The 21,166-nt window shown below is 45.9% G+C and overlaps 6 protein-coding genes across 6 annotated transcripts; 3 read left to right on the plus strand and 3 right to left on the minus strand.

Annotated features, from left to right (window-relative positions):
- Window positions 1–7,183: 7,183 nt before the first annotated feature.
- On the plus strand, window positions 7,184–7,786 carry PSV08DRAFT_172968 (uncharacterized protein; the record flags this gene model as incomplete). Its single annotated transcript, XM_014219561.1, has 3 exons — window positions 7,184–7,342; window positions 7,397–7,493; window positions 7,542–7,786. The coding sequence occupies 3 exons, from the start codon at window positions 7,184–7,186 to the stop codon at window positions 7,784–7,786; spliced, it is 501 nt and encodes a 166-aa protein (XP_014075036.1).
- Window positions 7,787–8,371: 585 nt separating this feature from the next.
- Window positions 8,372–10,046, minus strand: PSV08DRAFT_348415 (cytochrome P450; the record flags this gene model as incomplete). The annotated part of the gene is made up of 4 exons (XM_014219560.1): window positions 8,372–8,796; window positions 8,843–9,179; window positions 9,227–9,768; window positions 9,824–10,046. The coding sequence occupies 4 exons, from the start codon at window positions 10,044–10,046 to the stop codon at window positions 8,372–8,374; spliced, it is 1,527 nt and encodes a 508-aa protein (XP_014075035.1).
- Window positions 10,047–11,593: 1,547 nt separating this feature from the next.
- On the plus strand, window positions 11,594–13,532 carry PSV08DRAFT_368848 (major facilitator superfamily domain-containing protein; the record flags this gene model as incomplete). The annotated part of the gene is made up of 5 exons (XM_014219559.2): window positions 11,594–11,610; window positions 11,670–11,930; window positions 11,978–12,689; window positions 12,783–13,214; window positions 13,266–13,532. The coding sequence occupies 5 exons, from the start codon at window positions 11,594–11,596 to the stop codon at window positions 13,530–13,532; spliced, it is 1,689 nt and encodes a 562-aa protein (XP_014075034.2).
- Window positions 13,533–14,221: 689 nt separating this feature from the next.
- Window positions 14,222–16,145, minus strand: PSV08DRAFT_359807 (uncharacterized protein). Its single transcript, XM_014219558.2, has one exon. It carries the CDS (start codon window positions 16,047–16,049, stop codon window positions 14,253–14,255), a length of 1,797 nt encoding a protein of 598 aa, XP_014075033.1. The 5' UTR covers window positions 16,050–16,145; the 3' UTR covers window positions 14,222–14,252.
- A 2,074-nt stretch (window positions 16,146–18,219) lies between these two features.
- Window positions 18,220–19,114, plus strand: PSV08DRAFT_368851 (uncharacterized protein; the record flags this gene model as incomplete). Its single annotated transcript, XM_014219557.1, has 2 exons — window positions 18,220–19,011; window positions 19,064–19,114. 2 exons carry the CDS (start codon window positions 18,220–18,222, stop codon window positions 19,112–19,114), a joined length of 843 nt encoding a protein of 280 aa, XP_014075032.1.
- Window positions 19,115–19,565: 451 nt separating this feature from the next.
- On the minus strand, window positions 19,566–20,821 carry PSV08DRAFT_217459 (ankyrin repeat-containing domain protein; the record flags this gene model as incomplete). Its single annotated transcript, XM_014219555.2, has 1 exon — window positions 19,566–20,821. Exon 1 carries the CDS (start codon window positions 20,661–20,663, stop codon window positions 19,566–19,568), a length of 1,098 nt encoding a protein of 365 aa, XP_014075030.2. The 5' UTR covers window positions 20,664–20,821.
- Between the last annotated feature and the right edge of the window lie 345 nt (window positions 20,822–21,166).

The following is a 21,166-nucleotide window of genomic DNA, read 5'->3' on the forward strand; positions in this document are numbered from 1 at the left end:
GCTGGAGTACACTAGTACATCGTCCAGATACGCGGTAACAAAGATTCCGAGGTATTCGTGGAGCGCGTTGTTGATGACTGATTGAAAGGTTGCCGGCGCATTCGTCAACCCGAATGGCATAACCGTATACTCGAACAGTCCATACTTCGTCTTAAACGCCGTCATCCACTCGTGACCTTCTTTGATCCTGATTCGGTAAAATCCTTCCCGAACGTCGAACTTCGTGAACCACTTAGCTCCTTGGAGTCGATCCATGAGCTCTGTAATCAGTGGTAAGGGATATCGATTCTTCCGAGTAACGCTGTTCAACCTTCTGAAGTCGACACACAGTCGCCACTTCCCGTTAGGCTTCTTTACGAACAATATAGGCGAGGCCATCGGGCCTGATCCTGGTCGGATAAATCCCTTCTTCAAGTTCTTCTGGAGGTAATCCCGCAGCTCAGCATCGTGCTCGGGTGCTATAGGGTACATTCCTCCTGGGCTCAACTTTGCTCCTTCCTCCAGGATGATCTCGTGATCCCAATCCTGGTGTTCTGCTAAGTCTGTTGCTTCGTTTTCCTCGAACAGTTCCTTGAACTCTGATGTTCGGTATTCTGCTGGAACCGCCAGCAGTGGTTCGTCATGAACGGACGCAACCTGTGGTACCGGTCCTTCCTTCGTGGTCGCGACCTGCCGTATCCAGATGACTCCTACTCTCTGAGGGTCCTTCGCATAGATTCTCGCGATCTTATGCGGCGAAATCACACCGAATCTCCCATCTGGGTTTGCGCGTTGATCCGTCGGGCGTGTTTCTCGTCGTACACCAGCAACCTTGTGCACAGGTTCTCGGCTGTGTATCGATTTCTTTTGCCAGTCGATGGCAGGGTTGTGTTCTAACAACCAGTCGTAGCCAATTATCATCTCGGTCTCACCAAGATCCATAATACTAATCTTCGTTCGGCTTTCTTGACCAGCCAGGCGTAACGATACGGCCTCGGTCTCAAGTCGAATCCAGCCGTTCCCGTATGTCGTGGGACTATCGTCGGCTAATACCACTCGCATCGGCACCTTCTTGGTCCGATAGGGTATGTTGTTCTTCTCCACCACTCGGGGTGAGATAACGGTTCGTGCGGCCCCACTGTCTATGAGCGCCGTCACCTCGTGTCCATCTATAAGTACCGTAGCCTGCAGCCGCAAATCCTGCGCTCCCAGTTCGCGTACCTCCTTGAGGGTCGTTTTAGGACTGCCTTCACCAGCGTGACCCTGTCCCTGGCGGCATCCTAGTTTTTTGTCTGCTTACCTTTCCTCTGTTTAGGAAAGTAGCCTTCGCCTTCCTTGGCGGCATAGTGTACTGTACACTGATCGTCGTAACAGAAGCTCCAATGGGTATTCTGGTGCGGTATATTATCCTTCGCAACCTTCCTCGTTGGTCCCGGCTTCTGCATTCTGTGAATCGGGCATCCGTCTGCCTCACAGATGTTTGCTGACAGGGTGCTATGGAGATAATCGTTTACTCCTCGAGCATCCTCAAACTGTTGTCGGTGGAAGGCGCATCCCTTCCTGCAATGCGTCCATAAGAGTCGTTCGTGGCTCTTTTCTTTGTTGGACCTTTCCTGACCCTGCCTAGGTACCCTAGTCGTCGTGACTCTTGGTCTTGCAGCTCTGTGCATCCTGCAGTTCTTCGCATTGCATTCCTCGGCGGATATCGTGCTATGGTAGTAGTCGTCTACCTTTCGAGCATTCCGTCGTTGTTCCCTGTGGAACTGGCAATTGGTCGTACAATTGGTCCAGCATAGCTCTTCGTGAGCTTCCTTTTCTCCTGGCTGGTGCATCTGACAATGTTGTACTCGACACTCGTTATGCCATAAGTTGATGTGGCAGCAATCGTCCTCGTTGTTCCTGGTTTCCTCTCGCTTCCTCAAGTGGTAATCGCACTGTCTTGGGCAGTCAACCCAACGTAGGCGCTCGTGTTGCTCCATTCGTTCCTTGAACGTCCGAGGCGTCTCCTCGTCATCAGATTCCTTGAATCTGGGTTGTTCCTGGGCAGCCCTGCAGGCGATCTCCTCTGCTCGGGGTCCCGTGATTGTGATTCGTCCTTCGATATCGCAATCGTTGGCTTGGTGCCTGGTATTTCCACAAATCCAGCACTGTTGGTCTCTTAGGCGGCGTAATACTTCTGCCCCTTCAACCTGCCAATCCGTTGGTAGTGGTTCGTCCCACTTGAAGTCTTTGAGTCCGAGTGCCTCTTTCACCATTTCGAATTCCTCCTCCATGACTTCTTCGTATGTCTTGCTGAGGAAGGCCTCATAATCGGCCTGTCTTGCCTCGTCGTATAAGTCTAAATCGCTGAGGGTTTCGTCTGGCTCCTCGGTCGGGTAGGGTGTTGCTATCCGTAGCATCCCGATCTTAACTGCTCCTTGCTTGACCTCATTCTTCGGGCAGTCCCTGCGGAAGTGTCCTACTTCGCCGCAGTGGAGGCATGCCTTACTGTCATAACGCTTCTGGCGTTCTTCCTTGGAAAGACCGTCGTTAAACTTTCCTCGGGTGTTTTTCTTATCCTTGGACCTGTCTTGTACCTTGCCAGTCATATAGGTGTCTCCGTCGTGATCCTTGTTGCTCCGATACCTTCGGGTGTTGGCAAAGGGTAGCCCTGGTCGATATCCTCTCTGGGCTTCCTTCCGTTCCCATAATCGCGTGTCGATTCTTGTTGCCAACTCGATCAACGAGTACAAATCCTTTGGCTTGTCGTAGTGTACAAGTTCGTCCTTGATGTTTTCCTTCAGACCTGCTTCGTATACCGTCCGGAGTGCCGAATCGTCCCAATTGATTCGCGCTTGTAGTTGCTTGAACTCCGCCGTATAGGCCGAAACTGCTTTGGTCTGCCTCAGGCGAGATATCGCTTTCTCCGCCTGGCTTTCCGCGTCTACCTCCCCAAAGATGCGTCCCATTTCCTCCTTGAAGTTGGCCCAACTGCTGAATAAGGTACGCGTCTCGTCCTTAGTTCCCTTGTTGTTGATGTCCAATAGAAAATCCTCCACGTAGGGTTGCATCCAACTGGCTGCTTTTCCTTTTAGGTGAGAGTTGGCCATGAGTATCTTTTCTGCATCGTTAGGTACCTCGTGGTATCCGCAGTATAACTCAATGTTGGTGAGGAACGTTCGTAACCCTTCGCGGTTACCATCGTATTTGTCTGGGGTTGCCATCTTGGGTTTCTGGATAGGCTTTTCGTTTGGTGTGGCCATCAGCTGGCTCGTGAGCTGATTGATCATCGCTTGCATCTCGGCCATCTGCCGTGCATGGATCTCGGCCTGTCGCCTAAGACTATGAACCATTTGCCTAGGGTTATCCATTGTCTCCTCCTCATCGTCGCTGGGAGTCAACATCTCGTCGTCGATTGCTGGGTTAGGCATCGGTCCGGGACCTTGAACTGGTCCACCGGCACTAGCCTGTGACTGAGAGTGGTTGTGAGACATCGTAAGTCTTAATCGGGCGTCCTAATGTTAATCTTCCTAAGTCCACTGAATCCGTGGGTGGTCAAAGTGTTACACGGGGTTGGGATCTATACTTCTCTGTCCTGGTCCGCACTAAGGCAGGCGAGTATTACGCTAGTGTTCCGTGAGAGATTGTCTGGCGATGCAGTGGAGTGGTGTGCTTGAATAGAAGGTAACAAAAGGTTCGACAACTACTAATCTATATTAAATAGACTAACAGGTAACAATCTTGTCAAGTAAAGTAACTAGTAAGAAAGTACAATTTGAGTTGACCACAACGAGAGTAATAACGAAATCCATCCATTCTTATATCCTCATTGCTTCCAGTCCTGCCATCCCGTCCATCCCATCTTGGCGGGATGGTTGTGATGGCATTGCCATCCCTTCATGTACTGCCATCCCGGATGGCCAGCCTTGGCGGGATGGCACATCACGTGACCTCGAGCCCCGCGATGCCCTATTTCCTTCTGACGTGGACGTCCGTAGGCCTTCAGCCGTCTCGTCATTTGTCAAGGAGAGAATCCTTCTTGTTACTTGTAACATATAGTAGAAGGGCTTATCTTATAACTCTTTAGTTTTTATTATTCTTAGTTAAGAGCTTAGTTATTAGTTATTACTTAGTAGAGCTCTTTTTTTTTTTTTTTTTTTTCTTCTCTTTAATAACTAGTGTTCTCTTCTTATAGACCTTAATAATAGTCTATAGTTTTTTAAGCTTCTTTACTTAAGAAGGCTATTCTCTTAGATAAGCTAGGCCCTTAGTATATACCTAAACTCTATTTCTAAGCTTCTTTACTTAAGGAGGCTATTCCTCTAAATAAGCTAGGCTCTTAGTATATACCTAAACTTTATTTCTAAGCTTTTTTACTTAAGGAGGCTATTCTCTTCAATAAGTTAGGCCCTTAGTATATGCCTAAACTCTATTTCTAAGCTTCTTTACTTAAGGAGGCTATTCCCCTAGATAAGTTAAGCCCTTAGTATATACCTAAACTCTATTTCTAAATAAAACTTTTCCTACTAAATAGTAGGACTACTTAGCTTAGCGTTTTTTATTAGTAGTAGTTTCCTATATAGATTAGCGCTATATTAGCTAGAGACTATATAAGAACTAAGCTAGTTTAGGTATTTATTAGAATTATTAGAGTCTTAGGCTACCCTCTTTATATAAGTACTATATAAATATAGTAGTAGTATATTTTTATAATATAGTAACGCTAGTATTTAAATCTACTAAGTAGAAGCTTATAGCCCCTTAGGCTTCGCTATTTAAATAGGTATTAAGTGTGCTATAGCTATAAGTTCTACTATAGTAGACGGTTTAGTCGCGACCCTCCTTATAGAGGGCTAGTTTAGTATAGGAATAGTAGATAAGAGGTAGTAAAACTTAAATTCTACTTAAGTGTATTAAAGTATATCCTATCCTAAAGTTCTTCTACTATTATTTATAGTCTATCGTCCTTAGTAAGTAGAGACTATTTATATAATAGCTACTAGTGACTGTGTACACTAGCACAATAGTACCTTTGTCTTATTATTTTTAAATAATTCTAGACGTTCTTCTAGTATAAGGTCGGCTATTATAGCTATATCGCCGCAATCTTATTAAATTAGAATTAATTAAATCCTTATAGCCTATATATTGTAATTTAAGCTTTCTTTAAGCTTTAGTACTTTAAAAATACTATTAGCTATTTTAATAGACTAATAGATTGATTAGTTAGATCAAGCTTATACTAATACTATTATAGTTACTATCCTTACTATAAAGAACTCTAGCTGCAGATCGTTAGCTTAATAGATTAAAAAACTAATTGATTGATTAATTAATTAATAGATTGATAGATTGATAGATTAGTAGGCTAGTAAGTTAATTAATGGATTAATTGATTGCTGGATTGTTTAATTAATTAATAGATAGTTCTAGTTAGCTGATCTAACTTTAGATGATAGAGTTTCTCAGCTCTTCGCTGTAGTTATCCTCTTAACCCTTATTACTCTAGCTCTTACTAAGAAACTAACCTAGATAGGTATAGTTCTTATATAGATAGTGCTGATTGTAATAGATCGCAATAAACGTATAGTACTAGAAGCTTTAATAGATTGTGTAATCCGGGCTTATAACCTGTTAGAATAAGATAGTAGAAGTTACTACTTATTCTACTAGTAGCTTAGAGGTAGAGGTCTCTACCTTCTACTTATCTAGTAATAGACTTAGAGGCAGCTTATTAAAGGTTCTAGTAAAGAGAGATAAATAAGAGATAAAGAGATATTGCTAGGGGAGAGAGAATAGTTAAATTGTCTTCCTAAGGTAGTACTGTAGGATTCGCTCTACTCTTCTCTACTTTCTATCTACTAGCTCTTCTACTACTATTTATATTCGTTATCTTAGATTCTAGAAGAGTCTTCTTAGTAGTAGCTTACGTAATCTATAGCGTAATAGATAAATATTACTAGATAATAGTATAATAGCTTCTAGTAATAGATTGATTGACGAGTTTTAGTTAAAGATTGAGTACTTGTTCTATTAGAGATTAGCTAGTGAGCTTATATCTCTAACAAATATATCTAGATTATTTTCTTTTAATAATCTTTTATTTTACTTCTTAGAGCTTCTAGTTAAGTCTCTATTAATAGCTCTTTTAACTCTAGAAGTTATCTTTAAAACTTTACTTTTTTTTATTATTATAGCTTAATTTTTTTCTTTTTTTTTTCTTTCTAATTTAAGATATAGCTAAATAAATAGAAGTAGAAGACTTATTTAATATATTTATAATATCTTTAGTTAAAATATTAGCGTTTAAAAGTTGTTAGATTTTAGCTTTAAAATTTAATAGTTTTAGGTCTATTTTAAGAGATTATAGATTTAAAATTTTTTTTCTAAAAGATAATAATATATACTAAAAGATTACTAAGCTAGATTAGTAATATAGCTTATATAAGCAATAGCTACTTTTTTCTTTATTTTTTATTTAAATACTTAAGTAAGAAATATTACCTAAGTTTTTAGTTACGTAATCTCTATATTTAGTACTATAATATATATTTTTTTTAAAAAATTTAATACGTCTACTAAAAAGTTATAATAACTTAAACTTTATATATTTTAAACTCCTAAGTTAAAGGCAATTTATCTCCTTCCTTATACTAACTAAGCAGGCGCTAGTCCTATCTAGGTAGAAGTAGAGCTTTTCAGCTTTTTAAAATTACTAACCCGATTAGGAATAGTCCCTATATTCGCTAAGTTATACTAGTTTAAAAATAGCAACTTTTAGTAACATATTTTTTCCATGTCACCCCTCTGTATCTTGCTGCAAAAATCAGCGTTTCGAGCGGTCGTACTAGCTCTAAAGAAACGTCGCGGTGCAGTTAAGGAAATAGCATGTACATAGTGACTCACCAAAAGTGGATTGATTCCAAATTCCATGTGTAGCTCGAAGATGCACGCTGTAATGTTGGGAGACTGCTGTAAAAGAGGTAGCTAGTATTCCCATACTAGATAAGGCTACAGCAGTTCATCCTTTTTTATGGCGGCTTTCAGGTAACAGCGGAGAAAAGGCGGGGCAAAGTAGCTGAACAGGCAGCAATGGTTACTGAATACATCAACATCTAAAATTCCTCTCTCCTTTTCTTCAATTCCAATTCACCTCAGGTCTAAACTTCTTTCTTCAAGCCGATATTAAAGGGCTGATTACATACTTGACCTATTATTGGTAGTCATGGCAAAGGACACTGGGGCTATCTACTTCAATAAGGACAGTGCGGAGTATGGCTTTATGAGCAACATGCATATCGCGCCATTCACCGTTGAGGGTGTCGAGTACAAGTCTACGGAGCACTACTTCCAGGCTGCGAAGGCGCGCCACTTCAAGGACTTTGTACATAGAAAATTCGTACTCGCCGGTGACCCTTTATGTACTGACCAAGGATAGGATGTTCTGCGCGAAATTCTCGATTGCGACAGCCCAGTCAAGGTCAAATCCTTTGGTAAACAAGTGCGTCCTTTTGACCTCAACGAGTGGAATCAGCGTAAGTTCTAGTATCCTAAGAACTATAGCCAGTGCTTATGTCGTGGAGTCAAGGAAGTGGTTATGAAGGAAGGCAATATGCATAAATATGCCAAAAACCCTACCCTCCAAGAGAAACTTCTCGCTACCGGCGACTGCCATCTAGCTGAGTGCAACCCCAGAGATCGTTTTTGGGGAATTGGTGTTGGCAAGGCCAAGGCAGAGGCTGCTGGCAAGTACCCTGGCAAAAATGTTATGGGGCTTATCTTGGAGGATATTCGGAAACACTTCCGGGGTGAAGCTAAGCAAAAATAGCTTCGCAACCAGATTCTTCGGAAAGAGTTCTCTCAGATCTTTGCTTGAGGATGGGCTCTTACTTTTGGAGGGAGCTTAGTCTTCTGTGTACAATGGTGGGTTTTGAAGAAGCCAGGAGCAAGGGGATCGGAAGTGGGAGCAGATGATCAGTCACTGTGGCTCCCGAGCATTTTATTATGAAGAATGATTCCAATCGACGATAGTCGCATCTATTTTGCTTACAGTAATGCTCCGTACCGTGAGCGCCATACACCCATGGGGGAATAGCCGTATTTGAACAAGCCGACAAAATACTCATGGTTCATCCATGAGTTATTTTTTAGCATCAAGGCAGAAGCGGAGAAGGTTTTTAATCTGATCAACTATACGGAACACGAGCGTGGAGTTCCTGCGTGATTGGGCCCATGGTTTTGAAGCTACTCAACATGGGTCCTTGTTCTATGATCTTGATCTATCATACTATCTAACAGCACAAAATCTCCATCTATGCTATTGATAGGACTACCCTTTCACTTCGTGAGTTAAAAATTGCTGAAAGAACCTTTACATCCTCTCCACCAAACAGGCACTTGATTAGTGAATCCCTCATTTCACAATCACGCGAACTCCTTTGCTGCTTCTCTTGGGAAGAGGCACGAAGAAACTGCCCGCCATGTCCACATCGCTCCTATCTGTCTCATACAGCTCCAAATCCACCAACCTGAACAATCCTGCCAGACCTATATACAACTCTGCCAGAGAAAAGTTCATGCCTATGCACATACGAGGGCCCTTGCCGAAGACGGTCAGATACTTGCTTAGTGGATGCCCAGTGGATGCCATGGGGTTATCTAGCCAGCGCTCTGGGATGAACTGATCCGCATTGGTAAACAGTTTTGGATCTGTGACCTGTAGGTAATTGTTCATGCTGAATTCTGTGCCAGGAGGTAGCACGTATTTGCCATAATGAATGACACCTGTTGGATTTGTACGTTGAATTCGAGTACTCAAGCCATAGGAAATACGTAGAGCTGTGAAGGTTAGCTTGGAGTTTTTGAATGTCTGTGGGTTGCTTACATTCTTGCACAACCGCGTTTAGGTACGGTAACTTTTCAAGTTCTGTGAGAGGCAGCAGCTCATCGGGGTTAGGTATAGCTTTCTCAAGCTCTTCTCTCAAGCGCGCTTTAATGCCCGGCGTTTGCAGAATCCAAAAGCTTCCAACGGCGAGTGCCGTCTTTGTTGTGTCGATGCCTGCACCCACAAAGCTCTGCCCTTCTTGCTGCATCACATCCTCGTTCATTTCGCTCCTGTTCAAGTTGGATTTGAGCAGCTCGTGGAAGACAGTGCGATGTTGGACATGCTTGTCTGCATCATTCTCGCCAGCTACAATTCGTCGGATCTGGCCTCTCACTTCCTGTATTTGTTCAGCGGGGTGTATATTCCGAGAGATGAGCAACTTACATGGCGGAATTCAAAAACCGCTTTCATCTTGGGGTTTAACCAAATGGTAAACCATTCCGGTAAGCTCTGAAGCCACTTTGCTATGTTGGGAAAACATGTTGCAAACGGAAATGAGTATAGAAAATTTTGGATAGCCGTTGTAAAAGGCGACTTGAAATCTGGAAAATCCAAGAAATCGTACGATAGACCACAAATGTACCAAGTGAGCACGTCAGCCACATAGGCACCCCAAGCCTCGTTCAGACATACTATCCTTTCAGTCCCCTTATACTGTGTCTCGAGGATATTGCACATTTTCTTGATCCGAGAGTAGGTATAAGGGCTGAACTCTAAGATTTTCTGCCTAGTAAAGAAAGGAGCAATAGCTGCTCGGCGACGGCGATGATGATCGTGCTCGACTATGTCGACTAAGGCTTTTGGGTGTGCAAGGCGATGTTGTAATTGCGGTAATTTGTGGTACTTCGCCTTAAGGTTGAAAAGTTCATTGTAGAACTCCGCATCGCGAATATGTACTTCCGTTGGTGTAATACGAATGATTGGGCCTTCCAACTGAACATCAATATGGTGGTTGTTAAGCACACTCGTGCCATAACTTACCATATTTGTCATGCCATTCTTGAATCTTGAAAATAAATCTTCCGCCCTTTACCACCTCCCAATACGCCTCAACCCAAAAGGTAATTGCAGCAAGCTTGGGACCCGGTATATTTGCAATGGGGCTGAAGAAGAGACGATATACAACTAAACCGACTAAATAAACGAACAAGCCCAATAGGGAGAGCAGGATTATGTTTTGGTTGAAATTCGACAGTGTAGCCATGATGATTAGGACAATTGCCGATACAGAAGAACAATGGCCGATACTGAAGGGCAGATGTCACTGTTTTATATCAAAGCATTCGTCATTCCGCTGTATTTACTCCTGAATGTCTGCCATCCCTTGAAGAAGGCCAGGTAACCATGTGGCGTAGGCTGCGGTCCGACTCAACTCCATAAAAAAAGAACGAACTACCTTGCCCAGTGTACAATCTCTTGATAATTAGTGCATTTCGGCCAAGTTTCTTCTAGCCAGATGAGATCGAAAAATGGCTCAAATCTGTTAGATATGTCATCGATCGGGAAGGCTCAGACATCTCGGAGTTAAAGGTGTCGGTAATCTGATCTTGCCAAACTCTCGGCGTCATACCCAGTATGCATTTTACGATTTCGTACAAAAGTTGTCACTTGCTATGTACAGACGCTGCTTTTTAAGCCCTGTTTGGCCTATCTGTTGAGTTTAGGTTACTTAGCTTTAAGGAGCACTTCACTTGACATGCGATATGCATGCTCTTCAAAGCATAGGAGAACTCGCTATGTCGAGCATAACTAGTAATCAGACACCCGACATCCGAAGGCCGATGACCGACGGCCGAGGTGTGGAAGTTATCTCCGATATCCAGAACCATGCCTTAAGCTTGCCAGGGCAAGCAAATTTGTACATGTCATAAGACCAATTCGAGATGTTTTCCGCGGTCGAGGATACTCAATACTAGCCTGCCGGATCAAAAAAGCGATACTCTACTGCACCGGCCCCTATCCAACCAAAGTCGATGGTGATATGCCAGAAGGTTGGCAACTTCAGAACTCTGCAAAGCCACCACGATACTAAAATTACCATCACTTCCCGCATGTATCGTCTTCTTCATATGCTACAGTAACTATTTTGAGCGGATGATGACTAAAAAGATGAAGGAAATTGATGTTATAGACTGGATGAAGTATGAACTTTTCTAGGGTACTGATTCTTTTCTCCGCCAGGTAAGGTTGTGCCGCAACATGTCTTACTTTTACATTTGGAGTTTAGTATGATGTTTACTACTTAAGCTTTCCGTGAATTACCGACATCCACCAAAAACAGCTATGCGAGCCTCGGAGATATGATTCGGCTCCAATATATTGGCTCTCATCTGACTGCCGAGTATAGTAACAAAGGGGCGTGAATTTCCATCGGATAAGAGATAAGATCATGCCCCATCGGATAATATAAGATCAGACTTTTCATCTAATAATCATCATACGACTACTACCACTCGACTGGGTAAGTCTTGAGCGAAGGGTGGGTGAACCACTAAGGCGGGCTTGACTTAGCTACATCTGTACCGGAGGAAGTTTAGAACTAGCTCTTTTGCCACCGATGGTACATTGATGTTGCACTGTGTTTACTTAACACGGCAGGAGGGTTGCAAGATTCACGTGGGGAAGATAAGCTGGGATAGGGCAGGCCAACTAACACGAGCAACTTCACCCAACACATATATTGCCTGTGTCACAGATATTCGACCTTGTCATTCCCTCAATTGTATTTCCTAAAGATAGCTGAATTACAAGATGAGTTTGAGATCCAAGTGAGCAAAGTCAAAAGCTCTACCAGGCGCCATTGCTAACCCCAATTACAACGATGTAGAAGTCTTGCCTCCGACAAAGAGGAGCATTCTGTACAGGCTGGCAACTATGGTCTTACCTCTGCTCCTACATCACCTAATGCAAATGCAAAGTCCGATAACCCTCACGTCGACGAAAAGTCAGGTGCTCCTCGGTCGATAGAGATAACAGATTCCGATCATGAGTTGGCAAAGATTGACACCTCCGCTCCAAAAGGAGTTCGAGAGATCCAAGCCATGACCTACTCATTGTCTAAGAAAGACCTCATTGCTGCTTATATCATGTATAGCTTACTCTAGATGGATGCTGACTCTAGCTTACCTTTGCCAGGGTGTGGCTAATAGAATTCATGCTTACATGGACTTCAGGCACTGTGGGAACGCTAACCCCTTACATTACTAGCTCCTTCCGGGAGCACTCATTCACGGCGCTTACCGGTGTTATTGCATCCCTTGTCGGAGGCATCTGGAAGCTGCCGTACGCAAAAATCATGAACATCTGGGGCCGTCCCCCCGCTCTTTACCTTGGAGTAGCCTTCACAACCATTGGGATAGTCATGATGGCTGCCTGCAACAGTGTGAAGACATACTGTGCTGCGCAGGTGTTCTTCACTGTAGGCTACAGGTCTATTGACTTCTCGCTGATAGTCTTCATCTCCGACACATCCAAGGTCAAGAACCGAGGATTCTTCCTTGGATATCTTGGTTTACCTTGGCTAATCACCACCTTCCTCTACGGACTTACAGTGGATAGGATTGTCAGTCCTGGTGGAATAGGCCTAAGATGGGGCTTTGGTATCCTCGCCATCCTTGTCCCTATCGTCTGCTTACCGCTGATCGGCCTCCTATATATCAACCAGGCCAAGGAGCAGAAGCAAGGCCTGATCGAACCCCGGCCCACTCCTGCAACTTCCATTCAAAAGCTCATACACTATGGCAAGGAATTCGACGTTGCCGGATTGCTCATTCTTGCGACAGGAGTGGCGCCATTCTTTCTCAGCTTTAACCTCTACTCGTACCAAGCCGAGCGATGGAAGTCTCCCGTGATTATTTGCTTTATCATTTTGGGGGCTCTTCTAATTATTCTCTTTGGAATATGGGAGAAGTACTTTGCATCAATCCCATTCATTCCCTAGCATCTCCTCAAGAATCGCACTGTCATCTTTACATATACCATGGCTGCAACTATCTACATTGCCTCGTCAAGTTGGAGCCCATACTTTCACTCTAGTTTGATTGTTCTTTACAATCAAACCATTGTTCATGCTACCTATGTCAGCAACGTATATGCTATGGGTGCATCCTTCACGGCCATCGTATCTGGTGTCTGCCTACGCTATTATGGACGTGTAAAGATGTACTCCTTCTTTTGGGGAGTACCACTTACTGTTCTAGGCACAGGCTTGATGATTAGATTTCTTCATTCCGATAGCAACATTGGATATATAGTCATGTGCTATCTCTTTCTTTCGCTAGGAACGGGAGTTTTGGTTACCTCAGAGCAGACTAAACTTATGGCTGTTTCCAAACAGGAGGACTTTCCTGCTCTTTTGGTATATAAATCCTTAGTGATCTCTATAGGAAACGCCATTAGATCAACAATTGCCGGAGCGATCTAGACTGGCGTTTTCCCCAGGAGACTATTAACCAACTTGCCAGCAAATGCTTTGCCCGACTTTGCAAAGATTTATGGAAGCCTCCAGGTACAGGCAATGTACCCGATTATATCTCCTATACGCGATGCGATTAACCTGAGCTACGCACAAACCCAAAGGTACCTGCTCATCACGGCGACGTGCATCAACAGTCTCTCGTTGGTCAGCATTGCATTTTGGCAAGACATCGATCTGAAGAACCAAAAGCAATGTACATTTGGTCTTTTGTAAAGAATTCATCAAAAGCTGGGTGTGGCTAACAAGACGCTATTCCTAGGGTGATAGCTGAGAATTGTTTAATCAGGTGCGTGATCAAGAATTAGACTAGCTTTTCAAATGTTTGATTGAGTATTTGAGGCTCTTGTCTGAGTGCGAAGAGCATATGCTCATCAATCCGATCTCGCAGCTCGGAAAATTGTGAGGAACATGGACAAGTTGCTGACTATAGTACGACACTAGAACAAAGTAAACAAATGAATTCCATAGAAATATGCGCTGGGTATGAAAATGAAATTTTGTAAGTCTGATGATATAACAAAGCAAAGGTGTTGGGCAACAATGACGTGTCCAGAGGTATGGACAAATAAACCAGATATTGCCTGAGAAGGTGCACAACGGATTTCTAGCATCTACTCTTGCGTAAATTCTTGCATTCAGATAGCTACGTGCTATCTAAATGCCTTAGGCTTATCACTAGATCATTGAAAAAAGGTTTGAGTATTGCAGGTTGACGGAAGTGAAAGAAGTTATACACATATTAGAGGTAGACAACACAATCAGTTTAGAGCTGCTTCGAATAGCGTAAATATGAATCGTGTAGTTATGTTGTGAAGAAAAAGGTTGACTAGACCCTCGTCACGTCCCCAATTTCTTTTCGCATGCTATTATTACAAGCGTTGCATAATGCATTGTTTCAACATACACTGGAGCAACAATAAGGACTGCTGCGACCTAGCCTGCCAAGAGTTCTTTAATGATTGTATCGGCAATCTTTCCAGCAACCGCATATACGCTCGCGCTCAGATGACCAGATATCTGCGTAGGAAAGGCGCTGGCATCTACCACTCTCACGTTTCGTGTACCATACACCTTGCCCTTTGAGTCAACCACTCCACCCATGTCCCGGCTCATCATTGCGCAAGTACTCGCAGGATGCGAGTTGCCATTGAGAGTCTTCTTGATCCAGACGTCCCAACTTTGGTCTCTCCATCCCGCACCTTGCGGTACAGTTTCGAAACTGGGTGTGACTTCGCCGACGACGTGATCGGCGAGCGGCGCAGTCGCGAAGCATTCACGAATACGAACCGCAGCTGCTGCCTGAACGTATGCATCAATAGGCAACTGAAAGAAGGCAGGATCGATTCGAGGGGGTAGCGTTGGGTCGGTAGCGTTAATATGAATGGAGCCTCGAGAGAGGGGTAATAGATTCCAGAGCTGGGCAGCTATGTTGTTACCTATTGGAGCCCATAAAAGCTCAGCTAATGGGACCTTGCTGTCAGAATCAAAGATCAAATCGACCTGGTGCTTCAGGAGTAGTTCTTGTGTCTCGACTGAAATCGTGTCTGATGGATAGTCGGCAACAATGGCGGCTGCATACGCGCTTAGGTTGGCCCTGACCTCTTGGGTAATTGAATTCAATTCATCTCCGAAAAGATCAGAAGCTGTCAAGTAGGTCACAAAGGTAGGATATCCAGTCCAGTTGGTGGATGAAGAGTAAATGATGCCGTTCTGCGGCTGGTCCGGCAGATTCGAGCCAATCGAACATAGCGGGACAACTGTTTCGATACCGAGGGGCTCGAGAATAGCAGGATTGCCCACGCCAGAGTGTTCAAGGAATGCCGGTGATCTGATGGCACCAGCTGCTACAACAACTTCCTTGCCAGAACGGATAATCTTGGTAACATTGCCTACAGTGACGAACTCGACACCAGATGCAAGCATTCCACCCCCAGTCTTGTCATTTTCCCAGATAATCTTCTTTGCTGTGGAGTTGAGAAAAACGTGTAAGTTTGGTCGAGATGCGACAGGGTAGTAGAAGGCCCTTGCTCCATCCTCACGTGTTGGCCCAGCTTCGCTCAATGTCATGGGCCATGTGTTGAAGCCACGCATGATGCCACTGTTCGCATCTTGGTTGTAAGGGAATCCAATTGCCTCCGATGTGTCTTTCATCAACTCAGCGAAACCTTGGCCGACAAGATATGGAGTAAATCCCACAGCAAGATCGCCGCCATTTCTGTGCGCGCCAGCCTCATAGACTGCTCCCTTTTGCTTAAGTTGATCGATAGGCGGCTGAAAATGCTCTTGTTTGAGAAAGTACTCCCACATACTATCCCAGTTCCATTCTTGATTTCCCAAATCTTGCCAGGCGTCGATCTGGTCCTTCTCGGCACGTAGATATGTCATGCCGTTAATGGCCGTACTTCCGCCCAACGCCTTTCCCGCCCAGTATGGAAGTGTGTTGTTGGCAGCATATCTTTGAGGCACAGTCATGTAGCCCCAGTCAGTAGAGGTTCCGATAAAAAGTCCGTATTCAGCGATAGATTTTGGAACATATGTCACATTGGGATTGTCGTATACGGAATCTCCGGCTTCAATCACCGCAACAGTGATGTTTGGATTTGCCGACAAGCGGTTCGCGACAACAAGTCCTGCCGCACCTCCGCCAACAATGACATAGTCGAAAGAATCAGGCTCACACGCGGCAGAGACAATTCGGACCAGACTGAGGAAGAGGAGGTGGCGTAACATGGTGAGCAGAGAGGGTGTGAGGGGTGTGTCTGGAACAGAATCTTACTTCTTGTACCAGAAACATGTACAATTTACCAAGGAAGAGGATCGTCCGATGCATCTGCTTGCAGCGTCATAGTGGCAGCGTCGTAGTGTTAGACTAGCCATTGGCTAGTTGCGTCATTGCCAAGCTTGGCAATGTAAGTGGTGGCCTAACTTTCTGTCAACTCGTGCTCAGCGGAATGATGTACGAACCATGCAGCAATTATAGGTATCAGTAGTAGCGGTGAAGCAGAGGCGGGTGTGAAATCTTTCAGGGCCATTATTATCTCTGATACTATTCTGAAAAACGGGACTTAACGCGTGTATAGTGTTGGATGTCCTTTCATTCAGTGTCGAATATGATGCTGCCGTAAAGAAAATCCAACGCTACGCCTATAGTAGCAGGTCGACTTGCGACTAGTGATGACGCGTGGTGGTGGCTTTTTTGAAGGGCATGTAGTCGAATGCTCTGCATGAGCACAGGCATACAAGCCGCATGTACCACTCCCTACGCCCGTTTCAACATCCTCAAGGTCATTTTGTTCACACCCATTTCTTTCTGACCGTGGCATTGGTCAGCGTCATCTCTCGGTTCCTTGCCAGCATGACAATCCTTGGTGTTGCTTAACATTACACCCAGATTTTATGATCAGACTGCCTGAACGAGCAGAGTACGCGGCTGCTTAATTCGTTGAGCACATACTTCACTGTCAAGGAATACGTACTTTGCTATCACGAAAACTGGGGAAACCCACCTGCGCAAAGCCCTTAATTATATCACAACGTCCTACATGTTTGTCGCATCGCTCAAGTCTTAGGTACGCGATATTGGCATGAAGAAAAGCCTAGTGCGTACTATTTGCATAGTGATCATCATGCAACGATGAGCACCTATGTATCCAAAATAACAATTCCCCGTTGCTACGAAGTTTGCCAGACAATCCCAAAGTCAGGCGAAATCTATTCCCTGCCGCAATCAGCTTCACTAAGCGCTATGACACGTCAGCGTAGTCCTACTCCAAATCTCATTGCCACTCATCTCGTACTCCAGCCCCTTGACATGCTGCCTCACAGCCGCATTGCACTCCCCAGGAGATAAGAAAGCCTGGATCTCCAGCAACAAGGCCCTCGTCGCCTTCGTCCGGACCTCAATCACGAAAGCGCGCTTTCCCCACAGCCTGGCTCCAACTCAGAAACCCACCTCGTACGTCTCCGTCGCCACCAACGGGTGCAAGACGCTCGACGTGCCTCCAGAATACGTTGGCAACGTCGTCTTCTGCAGCATGACCGAGCTCCCCCTCTTCGAATTTCTCTTGCGCAAACCCCGGTAACGGCAACGGCGGCGATGCACCACTGGCGGCCTCGCGCTGCGCATCCGCAAAAAAACGTGGAGACGGGCAAGGACCTGGCGCTGCTTCGCGATGTAGTCGCATTCACAGCATGCATCCCGGATGTACGCCCGCTATTTAATGCGTTCCGAAGCTGGTTTGGCAGAGATCTGAGTGACGACGCCGTTGGTGGATCTTCGTTTTACCATGTCGATTTTGGGCTGGTGTTTGGAATAGGAAAGCAAGAAAGGGGGGTGGGCGGGAAAGACGGACGTGTTAAGCATATCCAGGGACCAGTCTTTTGGCATTTTCTCTGTTCAGCCAGGGCAGCTGGATGAGGTAGGCGACTTTTCTTGTTTCGATGAAGCAGGAGCAGATGGTGAGGTTGCAGCCCTGTACTGAGGCCCATGGGCGGCCTCACAATGCGGATGCCGGCAACGGACCGCCTTCCGGGGCTCGAGTTCCACCGAGCCGCTTCCAAACAACTACACGCCGACCGAGGGAGGGGGCAAAATGCTGTAGACAGGCCGGGTCAATGTCTAGCATATAGTAGCATGCACTACACCATATATCTGCTTACGTAGTACTAGTACCGACTCAAGCCTAGGGAGAGCGGGCGAACTCAAGGCCCCGGTCCCGAGTGGCACGGTCGACGCCTAGCAGCACACTAGTAAGTAAGTAATGGTAGTAGTAGTAGTAGTAGTAGTAGTAGTAGTATGTAGACTATTCAACACCATGTCTGACGCCCCCATATCTGCCTGCCCTTCCGTCTAAATGCCTTCCTCACTCATCCTTACCCTCACCCTCACCCGTCTGTAATCATGACGCCCTCGCCCAAGACGGTCCTCATCACTGGCTGCAGTATGGGCGGCATTGGCTCAGCACTTGCCCTCGAATTCCACCACCGTGGCTTGCATGTCTTCGCTACCGCCCGCAGCCTCGACAAGATGGCCCACCTGGCCAACCTTGATCGTCTTACCCTGTTGCAACTCGACGTCACCTCGCAAGCCAGCATCTCCACTGCCGCTGCCCAAGTTGGCAAGACCACTAGCGGTTCCTTGGATATTCTCATCAATAACTCCGGCTCCCAGTATATCACTCCTGCCATGGAAGCAAACCTTGATGCTGCCCGCTCCATGTTCGAGGTCAACGTCTTTGGTGTTGCCGCTGTCTGCCAGGCCTTCATGCCGCTCATCGCAACCTCCCGTGGAACTATTGTCAACGTCTGCTCCATCGCTGCTCACGTGCACACTCCCTGGATGGGCTTCTATGGCGCCTCCAAGGCTGCCGTCGAGGTGGTGAGTGAGACGATGCGCCTAGAAATGGCCCCTCTGGGCGTCCGTGTCATATCCCTCGTCGCCGGAGCCGTCGCCTCCAACATCATGACCAACGGCGCCATCCTAGAGCTCTCAGATACATCGCCATTCAAACCTGCCGAGAAGGAGATAGTGGCTCTAGCTAAAGGCCAAGACGGCCATGCTCGCATGCCCACTGACACATTTGCTAAAAAGGTCGTCGATGATGTGCTCGGTGGTGTTCAGGGAAAGCTGTGGAGAGGACAGATGGCTTCAACCATCTACTGGCTCACCAAGCTCACGCCCTTGTCAGTATTGGTAACTTGAGTCTTCATACCCACATTCTTCGCTTTCGACTCACCATTTGTAGGACAAATTAATATCCAACGATTCTGGCTTAGATCACCTAGCCAAAAAGTAGCATTCTTGATTTCTGTCCCTCCAGTCAACTGCTTTATCCGAGTGACTGCTCTCGGATCATTATTCAGGGTCATACGCTAGATTCTATTCTCATGTTGTGTGTAATTGCTTCCTTTTTGATCGTTTTGATCTGGATAAAGTTTTTTATTGTTTGCCAAACGCGCAACGCCACCAACAGCATAACCAGGATACTTTATCCTGGGTGGTGAATTACAAATGCTACATTTTCAGCAATGCGGAAGTAGTACCGCATCATATTACGATTACATGCATTAGCCAATAAATCTCTTCCCTGAGCGTTGATCGAACTAAGAGATACACACAGCGCTTCGACGACTTAGCTTACTAGAGATTACTACCCAACCTCAGATTCGTTATCAATACGGCTGTTAACGCGGGTCTTTATGGTGCGATATAGTTTCATGAATATGGTGGGCAGATACGATATTCGCTCAGGGCGGAGAAGAGGATAGCTGTGCTGGAGACGTGCCTACGACCACGCAACCTCCTTGCGTGTTGGTCTCGGCACCCGCGTCCAACAGCATCTTGACTATCTGTTCGAGACCTCTAGCTGAAGCAGCCCGCAGTGCGTTGCCACACTCTCCGCCCTGTGCGTTAGCGTCGGCGCCTTTGTTAAGTAGTATCCTAACTATCTGCTCGTGGCCCCCTTCTGATGCTGCATACAGCGCGTTGCTATACATACCGCCTTTTAAATTGACGTTAGCGCCATTTTTAAGCAGCATCTCTACTATATGTACACGCCCCCCTGCAGAAGCTGCCTGCAGTGCGTTACCGTAGGGGCCTCCCTGTGCGTTAACGTTGGCGCCTTGGTCTAACAGCATCTTCACTACATGCTCTAGGCCTTCTGAAGAAGCAGCCTGTAGTGCGTTACTATAGAACCCGCCTTGTGCATTAACGTAAGCGCCTTTTTCAAGCAGCATCTTGACAATTTGCTCACGGCCTCCTGCTGAAGAAGCTGCCTGCAGCGCATTGCCGTAGAATCCACCTTGCGAATTGACGCTGGCACCTTTTCCAAGCAGCATCTCGACGATTTGTATTTGCCCTTCTGCAGAAGCTGCCTGCAGTGCATTGCCATCGCGTCCGCCTTGCGCGTTCACGTCGGCGCCTTTGTCAAGCAGCATCTTGACTACCTGCTGGTGTCGTTCGGCACAGGCGGCTTGTAGCGCGTTGGCATATGCGCCCTTGGCCATATGAAAGTTGACATCGGCCCCTTGATTGAAGAGATGATGTGCGATGCTTTCGTGGCCTGCTTCGGCTGCTAATACAAGAGCTTCCCCCAATCGCCTCATTGAAGGGTCAACCCACGCTCTTTTCTCTAGTAGCTTGCACACTGTGCGTTCTTGTCCATGCGCAGCTGCCCACAGTAGCGCAGAGTCGTTGGAGCATCGTATGTTGTGGTCGTAGAGGTATGAGTTCGTAAGGTGGTAGAGGAGACGATTGGTTCGCGCAAATGCGTTGAGATCGCTTTCTGCGTGCAGGTGCTGGGCTATAGCGCAGAGAAGCTCGCGGGGTAAGCTGGCTAGTGGCATGTTGGAATTTGAGTAAGTGGTGTAGTAGTCTGCTTAATCTGCTTAACACAATGCTGTACGCAAGTACAAAGCGACCAGGATATGCTTTGCTAATTAGTAACAAAATTCAACAGCACAGCCAGTTGATACACGGCTGTAGGCAACAGGTGGGGCGCAGCTCAGATGGTGCTTAGGTAGGCAGAAAAAGAGCCCAACCACGAAGGTCATACACGGAGACCAATGTCCCAAAAGGTATTAGACGCAGTTTCTGCAGCCTGACTTTTCTCAGTCTTCCAACGACGACTAGCACCTAACCTATAACGAGAAATACGCCGCCTCTGTCTTTTCCACATCTTTGGTTTTCGTATCTTGGGAACAAGAACTCACAGGCGTCGCGACATCACTCTACGATTCCATCTCCATACGTGGCAGGATAGATGGTATGCAGTCATGTAGTTCTGTTGGCAGTAGATTCAAGTGCCCCAATTATAAATCCTCTCCAACTGAATTGAATTCCCACTCAC

The sequence above is a fragment of the Bipolaris maydis genome (assembly GCF_028858645.1).
Source record: "Bipolaris maydis strain C4 unplaced genomic scaffold PSV08scaffold_3, whole genome shotgun sequence".
Classification (NCBI taxonomy): Eukaryota; Fungi; Ascomycota; class Dothideomycetes; order Pleosporales; family Pleosporaceae; genus Bipolaris; species Bipolaris maydis.